Source organism: Gymnogyps californianus, chromosome 1, assembly GCF_018139145.2.
Source record: "Gymnogyps californianus isolate 813 chromosome 1, ASM1813914v2, whole genome shotgun sequence".
NCBI classification, from domain to species: Eukaryota; Metazoa; Chordata; class Aves; order Accipitriformes; family Cathartidae; genus Gymnogyps; species Gymnogyps californianus.
Window position 1 is genome coordinate 14,451,682 of NC_059471.1, and position 19,042 is coordinate 14,470,723.

Sequence of the window (19,042 nt, forward strand, 5' to 3'; positions counted from 1 at the left end):
TGTACATAGCAATGAATCTAAAAGGCAGAGAAAAAACTTACTTTTGTTCATGAAAAAGAAAGAAAAGATGCATCCACACTTCCGTACCAGTGACTCCAGCAAGCCTTTGTGATTTCTGTATGTGCCAAAAGCCATGTACATGCTCTATAAGCTGTCAAAACTTCCAGCTGCTGCTTCCAGGTGTATGCATTGCAATTCTGCGTGATTGTGGGCAAGTCATTTAACAGTTTTGCAACCCTGTTAATTTTAATCTGCCTTACTTAGTGATCCTTAGGATAGAGATTATCTTTTGTTAAGTGCATACACTTTGCCTTGTAGAAAGTGTTGAGTCTCAGTTAGATTGCTAGATGTTGCCTAAAAATCTATGTATTTTTGGGAAATGTCCACTTGGAGAGAATAACGTAGCTTTGTAGTCTGTTCTGGTCGAACTGATGGAGGATGTTGAATGCAGTGAAAGCTCAGCAAATGCAGTGAAAACACTCCTCCTCATCCTCTGTGCCTGATTTTTATTTTTAAATGTAGCAGATTTTGATCACTGCATCATCGAGCATGCCAAGTGCTGCCTTTGCTGTCTTAGACTTTGTTACATTAGGATGTCAAAGAGAGTCTCAACTTTTCCTGAAACTTTGCCCTACTGAGAGATGTGGTGATTCTGTGGTCTTTTGAATTGTAATGTCAGGTTTGGGAGGAAAGAAAATGTGTTTGTGTTTCAATGGGTTTATTCTATATGTTTATTATTACAGCCTTTTGGGAAGTTTTCATGCTCGACAATGTAACTTACCAATTATTGTTATGGAAGAATCACAAGAGCTGTATTCATTCGCGTTTGGCTTAGGTACATGTTAGCTTTGCCCAGACCTCCAAACCTGCCAAAGCCCAAATGTAGAATGTGATGAGTATGGTAAGACTGGACTGGTGAGGAGAAAAAAAGGCTATTCATGCAGAAAACCTAGAATTTTGCCTGTAGTTAGTATAATAGAATATTGTAATGTGTTTTATTATGCTTTATTTCTGATGTGTTGGCAGTTTTTAGTTTCTTCAATTTTTCTGCAGTAAAGTCAGTTTAGTTGGTTATTCTGCCTGTCCCTAAAAGGCACATGGTGAAATCATGCTACATTTTTTTGGAGAGTGGCATGATGGCATGGCTGGCATTTGTATTCTGCTGCATGTGTGTTTCCAGCCCAAATGACTAGGGACCACTTCGGGTGGTTACTGCTGGGAATGGTCTTCAGAGAGGGGTTCTCAGGACTGGATTTACACTAAATAAACAGAGGCCATGAGGGGAAAACTGTGATTCATTAGGAACTCTGGTTTAGGTTAAAGTGATAAAAATAGCTGCAGGACATCCTAAATTAGTTTAAAAACTGGAAAAGTGGAGGAGGCCAATCTAGAGTATTTTGTAAATTGTCCACTTTTCTTTTTAGAGTTCTCTGCCTTACTCTCCTCATTCAGTATAATTAGGTATATAATCCAAAGAGATAGCCAAAAAGATTCAGCTGTCAAAGATTCAGATTCTGTAAACACAGGCTTTTTTAGGCGGTGCTGTCAGTGCTACTATGTTTGTCTTCTCTGTTCTGCCAAAACATGTTCCTGGAAGTTTTTGTTTTCAATTCTGGTTTTAGGCACGATGCAAGAAATGGAAGTAAAATACCAGAAAACCCTTCTATATATTGCAGATAAACTTACTACATCATTCATTGCAATTGCTTTAGTTATTCATGGAAATGTTCCATAATAGACTAGTGAACATGTGTGTTGTATGTTTTATGTAAAGAAGACATCATTATTTGACTCCTACCCATATGCTCTTACCAGAACGTTACAGACATGAATTTTTCAGTCTTGCACATTGGCAGAGTTACGACTCCACTTTCTGCAAATACTCGATATTAAAAAGATATGTTTTATGTTTAACTTTGCAGATCCAGAATGCTAATGATGTGCTAATAGCACCGCTGGAGAAGTTTCGTAAAGAGCAAATAGGAGCAGCAAAAGTAAGTGGCTGTGGAAACAGTTCTTTTTCATTTCATGTTTATTTGAGTTTATCAGTGTGTTTTGAAGGCTGGACTGAAAACAGGCATTTTGTATTCAAACATACTTGATGCCATCCTCATTAATGTGTTAGTAAATTATACTGAATTCTTTGCCTTCAGAGAAGGAGGTGATTTAGAAATGGAGTTTAAAGAGTGATTATATGCATAGGGTACAGTTCTTGCTACTGTTGCACATTCTTACCATCTGGAGTTGTGTTCATCTTCTGATGTCTGCATTTACGTCATGTTGCATCTTGGGTTAACCCAGAACCGCACAGAGGGTTCAAACAGCTGCTATGGGTGCAGTGGCCCTCAAGTGGCTGTTGTATAAAGACTGAAAGATGTCAGTGCGCTTTAGGCATCCTCTCTGTCTCTGCTTTCCCTCTCCACTTTACATGGCTGATGCAGTGCAGTGATTCATATTCATTTTGCCAGAGTATTCATGTTCACATTGCTCAGAGATTTTTCTCATGATGGAAGTGCTCCAGTTGGTGGTTTAAGCCAGTTCTTTGGTGTTAAGCGTTACATCTATGTTAGAGAAACAGTGCAGGTTGTCTATACCAGGGTTCAGTAGTCAGCCCAGGAAATCGGATATATTGAGGAAAACGATGTTGGAATGAACTGTTAGTACAGAAGAGCTATTTTCAGTCTGATCCTGGAGTCTTAAGTGGTTATCAGTGACTGCTTTGATCACAATCTCAGAGATATGCATAAAGGCTGCAGCAGTCAATTAGAAGTATGGTTAGTAACAGTTCCTTCTGTCTAAATAAGTATGCTAGTTCTGAAGCATTTTACGTCTTGTATTAGCGCTCATAAAAATTTCTGGGAAATTTTCCATTTGTAAGGTTAAATGGGTACGAAAAAAATATCTCTTTGATGTTGTAGCTGAGGTTGCGCTTGTGCTGTACTGAAACAACCTCAGAAGAACAGAGCTATTGGAAAGAGAGACCGAAGGTTTATACTTTTTGTACTGCTATTGTGAATGTGTAGCAAACAGATGAGACTGCTTCTGCACAGGAACTAAGTAAATGTTTGAGAAGAATTTTTACTGTGAACTTGAGGTCAGATTTCTCTGAAATGGATGTTCTTTACCCTCTTACTTGATATGTTTTTGTGTACAACTGCATTCTTCTCTTGTCCCACCCCTATGCTGCTGTGAGATGCAGGGCTGAGAGTTTATTTACCATGCTGCACAAATCGGAATTTAATCCCAGCACAAAACTATTTTTAGTTTTCAGTAGGTTTTAGCTGTGTTGTTCAGTTCTTTGTGTTACCGTTTCATTTCATATTCTTATAGTTTAAGGGATATCATTCTTCTCTGCAGAGAGCCCTGTTTGAAAGCCTAACCCGCCGTACTATTGACTGTCCTGGTACGTCAGAGAGACGATCCACAGGTGGTTCACAGGGCGCTCTGCAGAATTGTATAAGACACTCATGTCTCCTTTGAATATATCACTCAGTAGATGTCAACACGTATTTAATGATCTAATGGAAGATGACTCTTTTGCTTTTTGAATCAGCAAGTATTTAACATTAAAGGCAGGGCACTAAAGGACAGGTTGACTCCTCTCTGTTTGGTATATCACAACAACTGGTTTCTTTTCCATATCCCTTCCAGATGAAATACGGGCATTTGCCCATCTTATATAATTTGTGGAAACAGTGATTGTTTTGACTTGTCTGTGGTCACACAACAGTGTACTGAATGAGTTCAGGAGAGAGCCTGGCTCGGCTAACTCTTATTCCAGTGTCTAATGCACTTTATTGTGGAGCGGTATGTGTGTTTTGGGCAGTCCAGGATACTGACTTGACCATTGATGCCATATAGAGAGCTCTCCCAGCACATGGTTTTATAAAATGTCAAATAAACTCATCTTTTCTTGCACTGCTCATGGAGTTCAACTGTCAAGCTCAAAAATGAGAGATTCAGACTGCCTGCACAACCCAGATTGCGATACAAATATTCGCCTCTGAATTGATTTTTATCAGTGGAAGCAATTACAGTTGGCCTTTAACTAAATGGAATCAACACAAACAAGTGAGAGATTAATTACAGTTAATACTGTTTTTCTAGTAATTACAAAATAGCAACGTGTGATCTAGGAATAATGAGACCAGTATGAAATAGAGTAGAAATTTGGGCTTTCTGAAACTCATTGTTAGTAAAGTAGAGAACATTGTCAGATTGCTTACCTCCACTTCTGTTCACTGGGCTCAACCCTTGAGCATTTATGAACTCTTACAAATATGGGATGAGTTGAGCTTGCTAGTTATTTATCTGCAGTTAATGAAGGTTTGCACAGAGATTTGGCTCTTTGAACTCCTCTGGGGTGATCTGAACTGATAGCCAAACAAAAAATGTAGACGCTTTCTTGTTGCTTGGATTTCAGCAGCAAGTTTCACAGGACACTGAGAATGTCACTTATTTGAAGTCTTCTCTAAACACGTCAGCTGTATGGACCATGTATCAACTCTTACTTTTTACTCTGAAATAACAAGTTTGAGCTGTTTTTTCCCCTAGTATTAACTTACAACAGCGTGTAGAATTGTATTCATATCAAACCCAAACTCGCTCCTGTTTCTCTGTCATCCCTCTCCCCCACAACAAACCCAAAACATTTCTGTGTATGTGTTCCTCTCCAAAGAGAGGCTGAGATTGTGCAGACTCCACAGGATAGCTGATATATGATAGCTGTCATATATTTCTAGAGCTGTGAATTTACAATTAATTTGCATCATAACACCTTATGAACCGACATTTTAAAAGATTAGGTATAGAAGCACAAAGTTAATTGTATATGCCTTCTGCATTGACAATTTCAGCAGTAGCTAGAGATGCAAGCAGCTAGTCTTTGTGATGAGCCTTACGATGTGAGAGCGTATTTTATAAGCAGTGGTAAGTGTTGGATTCTCTCTCTTCTAAATGGACTTTGAAATTATTAATTTTATTACCCTGTTAAGCTGTGTTTCCAAATTTTTTGGAGGAAAAAACATTACTGGATAGTTATGTTACCAAGATACATAATAGGAAATGATACTAGGTACTACTGTCAGATTTTGGTGAGGGGAAGATTATGAGAGAGAGCACTTAGAAGTGCTTACTGGGCTTTTTTCTTTCTTTTCTAAAACACCGGATAAAATTCAGCTAGAGATAAAAACAAGCAATGCCCCTCACTGCCCTGCCACACACACACAGAAAAAAAAGATAAAATGTTAGAAATCAGTGACAGTTTTCACTATGACAGTCACCATTTTATGTTAATAATAAGTAACCTCGCAAGATTTTTACTACCATGATGAACTACGTAGGACTATCCTGTTTTTGTGTATAATATAGAGAATGAGAATATTTTATTCTTTCTTCAAAACTATATCAAGTGTAGGCAAAAAATATGATCACAGAAATCAAAGAGAATATGGAGGATAAAATATATCCTGTTACTGTTACAAAGCTATATTTCAAATACAAGGACAGCATAAACCCAGAGTGCAGAGTTCAAGTGGTTTTGGAACATCACAAGAATAACATTAAAGACCAATTCTTCACATGCACTTCAAAAACCTGAAGGTACCCAAGAAATTTGAGAAACATTCCCCATAAAACATTAGTGTTTGTAATCAAACCAGCAATACACAAATCTACATCACTTGCTCTTCTCGATTTATACTACTCGCTCTTCTGTTTTTATTGCACATATTTCAGTTCTTCCTTTTCTGTACACACTCAGTTTAAATAAAGCTGAGTTCTCTCCAGAGACTACACAAACCCAGCTTTGCATTGGATAGCCTGTTGATTTACTCTGAGTTTAAAAAAATGACCTCTGCAATTATTGTAGAAATGCGAGCAAAAGCCGGGTGAGGTAACTGGGAAAGGATTTCAGGCATGAAGCATTTTGCCTTATTTGGTAAATGTGGTTTGCAAGTCCCCAGCTGGTAACTTTGGTGAGATCATTGTGTGATGTGTTATGTACAATAAGGCCAAACTTTCATGTTTCTTTTTATCCATTGAGTACAGCATTTAGCAATATTTGTTCCAATGTTCATTGACCTTTAGTACAACTTAGATCAAAGACAAGAGAAGCAATTTTGGTTTTAAGACTTAAAAGGAGAGTTTTGTTTCCTCCCTACAATTCCATCTGTTTGTTTCATAAAATTATTTATTTTGGCCAGGAGGATTATTTTTTATTATTATTTACTCTCATTCATTCATTCGAAGCTGTGAATTCCTTTCTACTTGAGAAACAAATCCATGTTCACTGCTGGGATTAATTTTCCTGCATCTATGGTCACATCTATACTCACGTGATGTAGGCATGCAGGAGCTGGCACGCTCTTTCTGTGTTTTATTTGGATTGTCCGGAAGTTGAGGAGCATAAAACAAACAAAACCCCCTCCATTTTTAAAAGTCTATCAGAAAGCTGTCAAAGCAGAGTTTTAGATAGGTATCTAAAATCAGTTAGAAATGTCAGAATGCCCATTTTGTGAACTGGTTTCCTTGGTATCTAATCAAATTATAGCACTTGTTGTCCTTCAACTGAGAAAAATGAATGACCTTGTTCTAGTAGGTATGGTGGAAGGTATTTCATTATAAGCGGCATCTGTTACTCAAGGTTTGGTACTTGTGTCCACTAGTTTTGGGATATTTTAGTGTCAGTCTAAACCATAGAGGGGAGGGGGACAGGGGAAAGAAGCAGAAATAGAGGCCAGGCCAGGATAATTGATGGCCAAATGTTTTGAGTTAAGATGCAACACAGTTTTCCCAAAAATGGTTATTACCAGAGTTACTTGATATCTTTTTTGATAAGATAACTTGTTCTGTAGGCAAGGAAATGCAGCGGATCAAACCTATTTCTGTTTCAGCAAGGCCTTTAAAGCACTCTACATGAGACATTATAATTTAGTTTAGATGGGGGTTAGTATAAGAAACATGATCTGTCTAAGGAACTGACTGATGGGGAAAGGGCAATGAGTTTGTTTATGGGAGAGATTGTCTGGTTAGAGAGAAGTTAGTAATTAGAAGATCCCAAGGAGCCATTTGAGATGGGTCTGTTGTCTTATTTTCAGTAAAGACCAGGTAAAAAAAAATCTGGTGGTGCTGACACAGCTTGGGGTTGCTGTAGGCTGGGGGTATTGCCAAGATGGAGGAGGAGGACTGGAGGGTTGGGAAGAAAGTGTAAGATGAAATGACAGAGCATGAGGAACTGAGGCTACTCAATGCTCATGACACAGCTGCAAACCAAAAAATCTGCTGTACCGATAAAATGCTCTAGTGGCAATCTCTTTAGATACTGTAGGCTTTTAGGGATCTATCTCTGGTAGATAGAGAAGTACAAATTTTCTTTAGGTTTTCTTTTACTTATATAAATCCTTGAGTTTTGGATTAAGTTTGTGAACTGTGAAAGAGTTGTAAATTGCATTTATAAATACATTTAATTCCAAGGTGTTGATCCTAGATCATTTTTATGAGAAATAATTCAGAATATGTTGTCTAATTTGATCTTATTTAAACTAGTATTGACAGATGCAAGAACTGAGAAATTAGGAGACTAAGCTTTAAAAAAAATATTGGTTTTATAATGATAAGTTTTGTTTGTGCCAGTTGTAAGAAAAGTTGAAAATTTGAAAACTTCAGATTAAATATTGTTAAAAATGCCTGTTATTTCATCTTGATTTTTGCTGTTTCCCTCTGGATTTCAGTATCTGTGTATAGAGTCTTCTGTGAATTGACCCAGATCCTAAAATATGGGGTAGCTGGATTGTTGCTTTACCAGCTGCAGCTGTCTGCTTTTCCCTTTGTAATTTGTATTTAATGAAAATGTATAGTATAAAAATGATTTTAAAAGTAGACCGAATGTATTTTCACTTTAAAATATAGCTATTCAAATAAGTTTATGGAAATAGGAAGCTGTGAAAGACCTGCATCAATTTGGTAATCTCTATTAAAATTATTTTTTAAAAAGTAGAAAATAACTGTAGTCCTACGGTATGACTAGCCACTGCTTCTTTTACACTTCTGTATGTGAAATATTTGGGAAGTTTCAAAAATAGTGCTGAAGAGCCCAGTGTGCACACACTTCATCTTTTCAGGCAGTCATCTTTTCTTCTGTGGGAAGCCAAACCATTAAGCTGGGAGATATCTCTGGCTGCGCACCTGGACCCAGAGGTTTTTTGAAGCGACTAATCTACTTGGGACAGCTCTTGTCATTCTGCAAATGCAACAAAATTATTTTCTCATTGCAGTTTACTTCAGTAACTGTTTCATTCCAAGTTGGGAAACTTTTAGGAAGTTAACAGAAAAAAAAGAGAACAATCCTAAAAGCTTGTTTCACTTCTAGTGTATTCCTTTAAAAAAACAAGAGCAAAGACTCAAATCTCATAACTAAAAGATTATGGACTCAGTGATTAAAAACTGTCAGTTCAATCCATTCACTACAGGTGTTTATTAGTAAACCAGTTAATATTATGTGCAAAGTCTGTTTTAATAAATTCTGTTAAATGCATTCTTTCTGTTAAAAGTTAGTATGATTAACTGGCTGACTGACTAAAACCAGCTTCTGAAGCTGTGTTTTTTCTGCACTTTAATAAAATTCTAATTTACATCCAAAAGAAAACAGATATAAATTAAGAGTAAATAAATCAGTCCTCTATAGTAAATAGGAAATGTAATTTACTGTGTTCTGCCGTAACATTTAAAAATTAAGGCTTAGAATAAATATGCTAATTGGTGGAATTGCTTAAGTGAGTATGCAGTGTATTTTTGTTGGCAAAAAGTACCATTTATTTTTAAAAAATCTACGGCTAGTAAAACAAAAAAATAAAAACTTAGGTAGCAAGTATCAGCCCTTCTACTGGAAAACAACAAAAGAACATGAAAATGCAAGAAAACATGCACATTTTCTAAATAAATTAAGGCTTTTTTCTTGCTAATTTAAATCAGCCCACTGTAATCAGTGTCACAAGAAGGATTCAGGAAGGTTGCATCCTGACCCCGCACAGCTGCTAGAATCCTGCTGGACTCCTGAGCCATGATTAAAAGTATGAGCAAGGACATTCACTTACAAACTTAATTTCCAGTTCACAGAGGAACTGAACTTCTTATTGAGTGCTTCGAGGCACAGAGGATTTGGCAAATATTCTCAATTTGGAAAAAAAAAAAAAAAAAAAAAAGCTTGTCTCAGTAGGATACAGTAGCTCTGCTTATCTGTTGTGTCCTTTCTAGCCTTGCTCTCGGCTGCAGCGTGGAGAGGATTATGTTCCACATCTGAAAAACAGGTCTCAAGATTGTTGATGAGGCTCTTCAAGAATCTCAAGGAGGATTTAAGAGAAATATAGGAAGTGGCCAATTGCCTGTGGCACAGAGCAGGACAGGACTTGGAGGAAGCAGAGAGTTTAGTATTCTGCTCCCTGCACAAGGTCTCAGTCTTCATTCAGCTAGTCAAAGGCACCTACTCCCCTGCCCCTCTGCGCTCAAAATAAGACTCCACCCTGACTTTTGGCATCCTTTATCAAACCAAATTCATCATATTTTCAGAAAGGCAGCTGCATTCTCTTACCCTACAGGGATTACTTCAGAGTTGTGCTTGTGGATGTTGCATAGCGCCACAGCTGTACCAAACAATTAACGCTTAAATCATGAGGCTTTTTACATGGGTATAAATTAATCTGTTAATCTTATTCTGTTATGTGTTGGGGTTTTCTTCAGCAGTCTTGGGGAAAATGAAGATTTCTTTCTCCATTGCTTCCCTTTTTTCAGTGGTTTATTTAAGATAACAGCATAAAAATAGGTCTATTATGTTTGAGCATTACTCAGATGATGTTGAGTCTATGGGTCTTTATTCCACACCTACGGTGGAGTTACATTTTCCATTCTAAATAGAAAATCATTTGATTGGGACACTTGACTGTATTGCCATAGGTTTCCCTTCGTCTGGTATCTTGTTCGATCTATGCAGCAGGTTCTGCAGGAGCCTGGGAATATACAAACTTGCACTCTCTTACCATTGTAGCAATTTTGCTTTTGGCGAAGTGAGTATAAAATAGCTCTATTCCAAAGTGTAGTGGGTGATAGTAGCTAGAAAGTATCACTTCTGTACTGTAACAAAAGATGGGCATCATTACTTGAAACTTCAATGTGTCTTGGTGTAGATACGGGAGCACCAAGACTTCCATCTTTCCACCAAATGAACCAGCTTCGTTATTTCAGGATCTTTCAGGCTACAGTAGCCACCACAGAACCATTTACTCCTGTGGAGCTTGCCAAGAAGGAGTGGTCTCAGATGGTTGTTTTGATGAGAAGATCATCCCTCCCTAAGAAGTAAACTGAGAGCACTGGTTGAGCTTAACAACGCCACTGGGGAGGCATGACTCTTCACCTCAAAGTGATAGTTTGTGTTCCTTTATCAGTGTTGTAAGAGGGACTCTGAAAATAGATGCTTTCAAAACAAACCAAAATCGCTTCTGACATTAACCCCAGACTGTTGCCTTTTTTTTCTATCTGTAAACAGCACAGCTTCCAGTTGTGTGTATTAATCTAAAAACTTTCTCATAACATGCCTCACGTTCTTCCTCAGATCAGCGTTGCAGTCCTGTTGCGATGACGTGGAAGGTGGCGTGGGACCATGAGCTGCGCTGAACGCGCTGCTGGCACGCTGAAATCAGCAATGTCGGCTGATTGGTTGGCATAGACAGGAGAGAGATTCCCAAAGAGTGTTTTTAAAAAGAAATTACTACTTAAGAAAGAGATATTTTTATCTTCTGCTTTTAAAATGAAGCAGTGAGTATGTGACGTTATAAGCTAGTCTGTTGGAATTGCTTTATTTGAATGACATTATGTTCTTTGCAGCTTTTTTGCATTTTCTTTGCTTTAAGTGCACAAAGGAAAGAAGACAGCTGTGAACTGTGCAGATGAAATGGCCTGTTCATGCACATTTTAGTTTACTGGCGTACCGGGACGTTCCTGAAATACATGTCATTTGTGAGGGAATCTAGCATAAGAAAGGAGGCATGGAGAACCTGAAACAGCAGTGTGCCTCCATGGGGAGGAAAGACAGACAGTGCTGATGGGAGGAATGCGAGCGAGGAGAGCAGCAACATCAGGCGCAGGATGTCAACAAGGCAGCTGCTCAGGGAATGAGAGATGGCCACTTAGGCAGATGGAGGAACGCACAAAGAGAAGCAGCGATGGCAGGAAAGGGGCAGTGGTGGAGACCAAGGGAAGTTGTTGACTAGCGAAACACAGTTTTAAAAATTGGGTGTTCTTTTTGTAGTTGAGAAGTTCACGGCTCTGACTGTTACAAAGAAAGTGAGCCTTACTGTCAAGTGCGAACATCATGCTGGATACAGTATCTTTACCATTTCTGTGCACTTATGTTAGTAACTGTGGTGAGCTGACCCTGGCTGAATGCCAGCTGCCCACCAAAGCCGCTCTATCACTCCCCTCCTCAGCTGGACAGGGGAGAGAAAATATAATTAAAGGCTCCTGGGTTGAGATAAGGACAAGGAGAGATCACTCACCAATTACCATCATGGGCAAAACAGACTTGACTTGGGGAAAAAAAATTAGTTTATTACCAATCAAATCAGAGTAGGATAATGAGAAATAAAAAACAAATCTTAAAAACACCTTCTCCTCTCCCCTCCCTTCTTCCCAGGCTCAACTTTACTCCTGAATTTTCTACTTCCTCCCTCCCCGAGCGGCGCAGGGAGATGGGGAACGGGGGTTTGGGTCAGTTCATCACACGTTGTTTCTGCCGCTCCTTCCTCCTCAGGGGGAGGACTCCTCACACTCTTCCCCTGCTCCAGCGTGGGGTCCCTCCCACGGGAGACAGTCCTTCACGAACTTCTCCAACGTGAGTCCTTCCCACGGGCTACAGTTCTTCACAAACTGCTCCAGCGTGGGTCCCATCCACGGGGTGCAGTCCTTCAGGAACAGACTGCTCCAGCGTGGGTCCCCCACAGGGTCACAAGTCCTGCCAGCAAACCTGCTCCAGCGTGGGCTCCTCTCTCCATGGGTCCACAGGTCCTGCCAGGACCCTGCTCCAGCATGGACTTCCCACAGGGTCACAGCCTCCTTTGGGCATCCACCTGCTCTGGCATGGGGTCCTCCACGGGCTGCAGGTGGATATCTGCTCCACCGTGGACCTCCATGGGCTGCAGGGGGACAGCCTGCCTCACCATGGTCTTCACCACGGGCTGCAGGGGAATCTCTGCTCCGGCGCCTGGAGCACCTCCTCCCCCTCCTTCTTCCCTGACCTTGGTGTCTGCAGAGTTGTTTCTCTCACATCTTCTCACTCCTCTCTCTGGCTGCAGTAGCGCGGTTTTCTTTTTCCCCTTCTTAAATATGTCATCACAGAAGCACTACCACCATTGGCTCAGCCTTGGCCAGCGGCGGGTCCATCTTGGAGCCAGCTGGCATTGGCTCTATCTGACATAGGGGAAGCTTCTGGCATCTTCTCACAGAAGCTACCCCTGTAGCCCCCCTGCTACCAAAACCTTGCCACGCAAACCCAATACAGTAACTACAGAGCCAAGTCTATCTTTTCTGACCTTAGTATTGGAACTAGAGAATCAAGAAAAACAAACCTTTTTTTACTGTTGGTGCAGCATTGTATAACAGGTTGGTATGACTACTGAACTTGAAAGGCCAGCTTCTAGCTGTCTAAACGTGGGTGAAGCTGAGAGATTTGTCCCTGGTTAGTCCAGGTGCTGACATGGAAGGTTAGCCAAAAATTGGAGCTGCCTGTTCCCCATGAGTAAGACCAGTCCACTTCAGTATGATTTGTTGCAAATGTTGCTTTTCTTCTGTCTGCGCAGTCCATGTGTGGCACTATTTGCGTCGAAGAGTCAGCTACAAGCCACCAGACCTATGCAATGGTGTTATGTTTGTCTTTTCCTGTAAACCTTCTTTTCTTTCTGTTTGCCCTGCTTTGTCATCTGAACTGAACGGAATTTGGTGCATATGGAAATGAAGTAGAAACAATAAAAGGCATTGTATTTTTTTTTTTTTTTTTAATGAACTTTAGGAAGCTCTGTAAGGTCGTACTGGAACTAGATAATGAGAAATAAAATACAACTACTTTCTCCTCATGTAGAGAACGTCTCCTCTCCAGTCTGATTTTGTAAGCGTCAATGTTAACAGGTTTCCATGGATCGTGTTGCCAGCTCAGTGACTTAAGCATTTTTAATATTCTAAATCCCAACATCTGTTACTGTTGATTGACTTTTATTTTTGAAATAGCGTGCCCCAAATCTGAGTTGGCTTCTTTCCTTTTATCATCTAAGCGATGACTTAGGATTGTGTTGTATCTTCTTTTGTCATTTACTTTCTACTCAGAATATATAGGTCTATTGATTACTAACAAATATCTGCATTTCTTATGGCATGAACAGTTTATTCCATATGACTTTGGTGAAGTATACAGAGTTAATTCAAGCTTCTTTCTGAATTCCTAAAAAGCATGGGTAACTTTCTTTTTTAAATCATTTGAAGTCACAAGCTTTTGTACAGGAACAGGAGACCCTCTTAACCCTTGTTAAGATAAAAACATTTTCAACTTCAGAAAACTATCCGAAACCTGCTTCAGAGAAGAGTTTAAAAAGTCAGTTTCTGCTGTTCTAGGGAGCGTCTTCATATTATTTAAGCAGTAACATGCTAGTATCCTAAGTAAGATATTCCAGCAAAAATACTTCATATTTAGTAGACAGTAAAAACAATAAAACTAGGTTACGTGAGTAGACTTACCAGTCCTGCTGTTTGGGCAGAGATTTAACAGATTCCCAGACATCTAGCAGCTACTCCTGGAATCAGCAAATGCCAAATAAACTCGAGACAACTCTGCAGCTGAATAACAGGGAGTCTAATGTGTCCTGCTTTGCAACCCGCCAGTATTGGCAGGTTTGCATGTCTTTTCACAGCAGTGCTGGGAAATTTAAATATTTTTTTCCATTTCAAGAAAGAATTTTTTGGAGAGAAACAAATGACATCCTACAAACACATTTGTTCATTTAATAGTAACTGCTTCTTAATTTGAACAGAATTTTAGATCTCATAGAAATAGTGAAACTTTTCTGCTTTTTTATTCAGTCTCCACTGGTAAGTACCTTCTGTCTGCACACATCTGATGGAATAACATAGGGAAGTGTTAGGAAATGGCTGTACCATTCTCCTCTTCCAGGAAACACTTTTGAAAGAACCTGATATTTGGATCTGTCAAGGCATTACAGAGGGAAAAGAAAATTTTCTTCAGAAGTTTATGAACCTGAAAGTAAATTATCTCTTGCAGGGTTATTCAGTATTTTACACAGATGTGAACTCCATCCTAAAGTTAAATTAGTTTTGGGTTGTTTAAAGTATGTTTTAGTTTTATGCATATCTTACCTGATTTTAATTGAGGTTATTTTTTAAACTGCCAGTTTTTAATATCTGTCTTCATAGCTTTAATGCTGCTAAACGCTCTTGTATTCCCAGTTTATTGCCTTGTTATACTTCACAGTTGCAATATGTTCTTTTTATTATAATTATTTGTGTCTTACACCATATTCTTTTCTGGATATTCATGGTTTGCATATGCTTGTTCTTTTTCAGTAAAGAATTGATTTAAAGATTTATAGTTGTTAGGACATTTAATTTTCTACATGATGCATTCAGCTTCAATTTGGAAGTGTTTTCACTAGCAGTTATGAGTAACATAAGTCATAATTTATGACTGTATTAACCCTATTTTATATTGAGCAGCAATCATTTCTTTATGAACTATGATATAACTTTGTTCCACTTCATATTATTTGCCAACAATACATAAACGATGCCCTTTAACCTCCTAGCTTTCTCACAGATTTGGAGAGACCCTGTAGCCTCACGGTACGTTAAATTCCAGCTGGGAGGAGGAGGAGGGGAGGAGTTTTATACCCCTTTTCACTTTTCCTTTTGGAAAATCTCTTTTGGCCTTATCTTGAGCTGTGAGCATTCACGTAACAAATCAAAATCTCTACCAAAAAGAAATCCCCCCATCCAGACATCTGTCAAAACGCAGTCTGTGGTCTCAGATGCCTATGATAACTTTAGTGTTACTAAAACCAAACAAAACCCACCACCCCTCCAGCCCACCAACCACCTCCATGAGAATTCTAAGCAAAACCTCAGGCAAAATAAAATGGAAGGTGACTTTGTTTCTCTTCTCCTCAGAAGAGAAGTTGTGAGACTGAGATCTCACATTTCCAGGAAATCCATAGGATCTGAGCTCAAATCAGTCTTTGCGAGACTAAGTTTAGTTTATTTTCTAGTCTAGTTCTACTTTTCTTTGTCTTAGTAAGAGATGACCCCCCAAATTTACAACTCCAAACAAAATTCCAATAACTTTGTAGAAATACATTTTGAATTTTTGTTTGGAAGGTAATGAAAAAGGTGGCTTGGAAAAATATATTTGAAGTCTAAAATTCCAGCAATGAACTGTCTCCAGTGTGTTATTATATCAACATTTTTGCAGTTGTTGTCAAAGAGAAAGAAAGGGGATGTGATTTTATTGATCTCAGCAGAGTTCACCATTGCCTTCGGTTTCTTCCACTGACAAATGTGTCTGACTTGATCTATATTTGAGTCTTACTATTGCATTTCTGTGCCAGTTTCGACAGTTTCTGCATCTCAGCTTGAGTTGGTGAGAAAAATATGTACTAATTTTGGGTGGGGGGAAAAAAAGAAATCATCACAGCCATGTTTCACAATGTTCACTTGTTTCCTAATTAAGTAAGAGATTCTCATTGAAATTTTTTCTCCAAATAGTTTCTTTGCAATGTTTTCTATTTTAATTTCCTTTCTTGATCCTTTTAAAATCACCTCTTCCAAAACATGTTTATTTTGTGGTTGCACAAGGATATTGTTATTGCAAATTAGTCTGAGCTAATGCGCAGGGTTTTTTTGTTTTAAAGATTAACATGTTTAAGTATGAATTCTGGGACAAACAAAAAGTAAAAATATTTTATTTAGGAACAGATGTAAGATTTAGCTAGCATATGCAATAGATAAGTATAGCACCAAAAGTAATTGCAACTAGAAAAAATTGAAAGAAATGAGAAGGATGGCAAAGGCTCTTTATGGAAAATAAAGAGGAATAATTTATATAATAATTCTGAAGATACGTATAACAATTTTGACTTAAAATACTGCACACAAAGTAGTGGCAAACTTAGACCATTAAAAAAAAAAATCTGATTTCTTGATATTCCCACTGGAAAAGAGAAGTCAGCTTCAAAATATAATAACTCTTTCTGCTTTACATCCAAAAATACAACTTGTGGTTAAAATTTGTAGGAATCATGCCAGCGATTCGTTGCATGCATATCATTAGTTACAGCATGGAATCAAAATCTTTCTGAACAGGAAAAAAATTACCTGACTCAATTGAGTCACCTTTTAAATAATTGATGTCTGATCTTTTCACAGCCATAGATACCTGTAAAACAAGAAGGATAGGAGAACATCTTTTGAGTTAAACTTCTAACTGGCACATCTATAATTAGTGGTATCTTGAGCAAAATTTATTTCTGAAAAGATAATTTTCTTTTTTTGGAGATTGTCTAATCAATTTTGAAGTAAAACTATAGAGGAAAACTAAGCAGAGAGAACAAACCCAGGAATTTAACCTGGATCTGGTATTATGTGACTTGACTCTGTAAAGAGGGTACCGGAAGTTAGTAAGACTCCATTACATGCTAGAAACTGAGTGTTTGGTTAAGGGCTTTCCTAAATGGGGTGGTTAGAAATTTGAAGCATTTAAAACTGTAAATATTTTTTAACTGATTTAAGGTTTAGTGACCTGACGCACCTGAGAACTGTTAAACACCTACAGAGAGACATCTACAATGCTTAGAGTCTGCAGAACTTGGTCTATACAAAAGGTATTAATGACACATACATCAGTGTAAAATATGTCAAGGATTAGTATTTTGTAATTTCTCTTTTTCTGTGTTTAGATTTTTTTATTGCACACTCTTAATTATCTCACCTGGGTTTTTTTATGTTCTAGCTGATATTTTGGCAGAAATGATTGCTGAGTTTCCAGGGCAAAGAGAAAGGATGAGGACTGCTTGCAGGAAGGATGTGCAAGGAAGAAAGGTAGCTGGAATAAGAGGCATAGTGCAGAGGTCAGGAGTAGCATCTTCCTAATGGCCACGTGCCTTATGCTTTGTGTCATGGCTGGTGCTGTCTGTTCTGGTAACAGTACAGCACGAGCTTTCTTATCCAACCACATCTCTTTTCTCCTTGGGGTTTGATCCAATGTGGAATCTAGAGGCAGAAGCAATCCTCTGTCTCCTAAGCTTTGAGGAGATAGTTTCATGTGGAAACTTTCTTTGTAAACCTCCTGGCATGTGGAAAAGCAGGATTCTTAGTCTCATGGGCACAGATTGCTGGGGCCAGGATTCAGATGATTAATTTGGGCAGCAGCTGTGTATAAGAGAGTGTTTTGAGGGTTGCAGAAGAAAAGGCCAAAGCTGGAATGAGGTAAGCCTGTGACTCCACTTAGGATGCGCCTATGTGCTGTGAGTCACCGGCTGAGTGTGCGAGGTGAGAGTTATCTTGGCATAAACTGAAGTGTTTCTTCTCTTCCAGAAAATGAATCACCTGCTTCTGAGTGTATCTTTTTTTGTTAATTTTTATGAAGTAAATAGTTTTCAGAGGCTTCAGTACATTCAAATATGTGGTTTTTACTGGCATAGCAGAGGACCTTTCAAGCAAAGGGAACTCACTCACCTGTTGGGGCCAGTATTTTTTAGACTTTTCCCAGAAGCATGTCTGAGTGATTAGTACAGTGCCAGAAACACTGTCCTGCTGGCACTGCAGCCTTATTCCCAGAAGTATCACCGAGTAAAGACACTAATGCCGTCAAAACTGCCAAGTGATCTTTATTCTCAGTCTACTTCTGTTTATTCTCCTTACTTTGTCTGCTTCTAGGTTTGAAGGGAGAAATTTTGTTGTGTTAAAATCTGGAAAAAAATGAAGAAGTTAATAGGATGTACTGTCCCTGGAAACACTGCACTTGGGCCAGAAGTTGTCCTGGTATCAAGGAAGCTCCAAATTGTTAGTTTTCTCTTTAGTGAAAGAAAATGTCTCTGCTGTGAAGGTAGTGGTTGAGCGGATCTGTTACAGCAGAGAGGTGCAGTCTGGGAGGGGGACAGCAGTGCTGGCAGAAGACCAAGAGAGCCTTCAAATTCTGCGTGTCCTCACAGATAGTGTCAGGGAGATCTTCGTGAAGCTTCACATGAGATACAAGATGCCTTACAACCACAATTAGTTTATTTGAATTATTTTTTGTTGTTGTTCTTGAGGGACTTGTATCTGTTTAGATGTGATCATTTACTGTCTGTGCTTTCCTTTTTACATATAAAGAGGATAGATAATGTGATATATAATTCATAGGTTTTGTTGTAGCTGTTAGCACAAAATATAAGCGGCTGGATCTGGTGCATTGGGAACCACATTAGATGTGTAAATGGATCCCTCTTGGCATTGACGTGCATTTGACGTGCTGTATGAAAGAGGAGGAGCTATTTCAGATGGCCAAGTCCCATTTTCTCACCTTTCTCTTTGATCCTCACCAAGCAGCTTAGACTTCAGACTCTTTTCCAGCTCTTGTTAATAAAGGATATGTTCATGTGAGCTCAAGTGGCTGACTAGACTTCGGATCATCCACTACCTGTATATCAGCTTGATTCTGAGACAAATAGTTCACGAGGCAAGAGGAATACCTACTGCTCGTGTCATAAATCCATTAGGGAAGGAATTGGTGCTGACCCAGCTGGGCTGGGTGATTCCCAGTCTGACACAGGTAATCCTGCAGGAGCTTTGCCCGTGGCTCCACGTTTCATTCCTTCAGTCCAGCCTCTGAGGCAGCGAAGGCAAACACAACATCAAGCCCAGATGTGCAGCATATGTCATCTGCACCCAGGCCTCATTGTCAAAGGCAAGTTACCTTCTGAAGTAGATCGTCTCCTGGACAGGGTATCCACCACTGAAC

The 19,042-nt window shown here is 39.0% G+C and overlaps 1 protein-coding gene across 1 annotated transcript in view; it reads left to right on the plus strand.

Annotated features, from left to right (window-relative positions):
• Window positions 1-19,042, plus strand: part of ARHGAP42 (Rho GTPase activating protein 42) — a 167,770-nt gene that overhangs the window by 89,245 nt on the left and 59,483 nt on the right. The window contains exon 4 of the mRNA XM_050897048.1: window positions 1,923-1,994. Within this exon, the coding sequence (XP_050753005.1) occupies window positions 1,923-1,994 (72 nt within the window). The remainder of the gene's footprint in view (window positions 1-1,922; window positions 1,995-19,042) is intronic.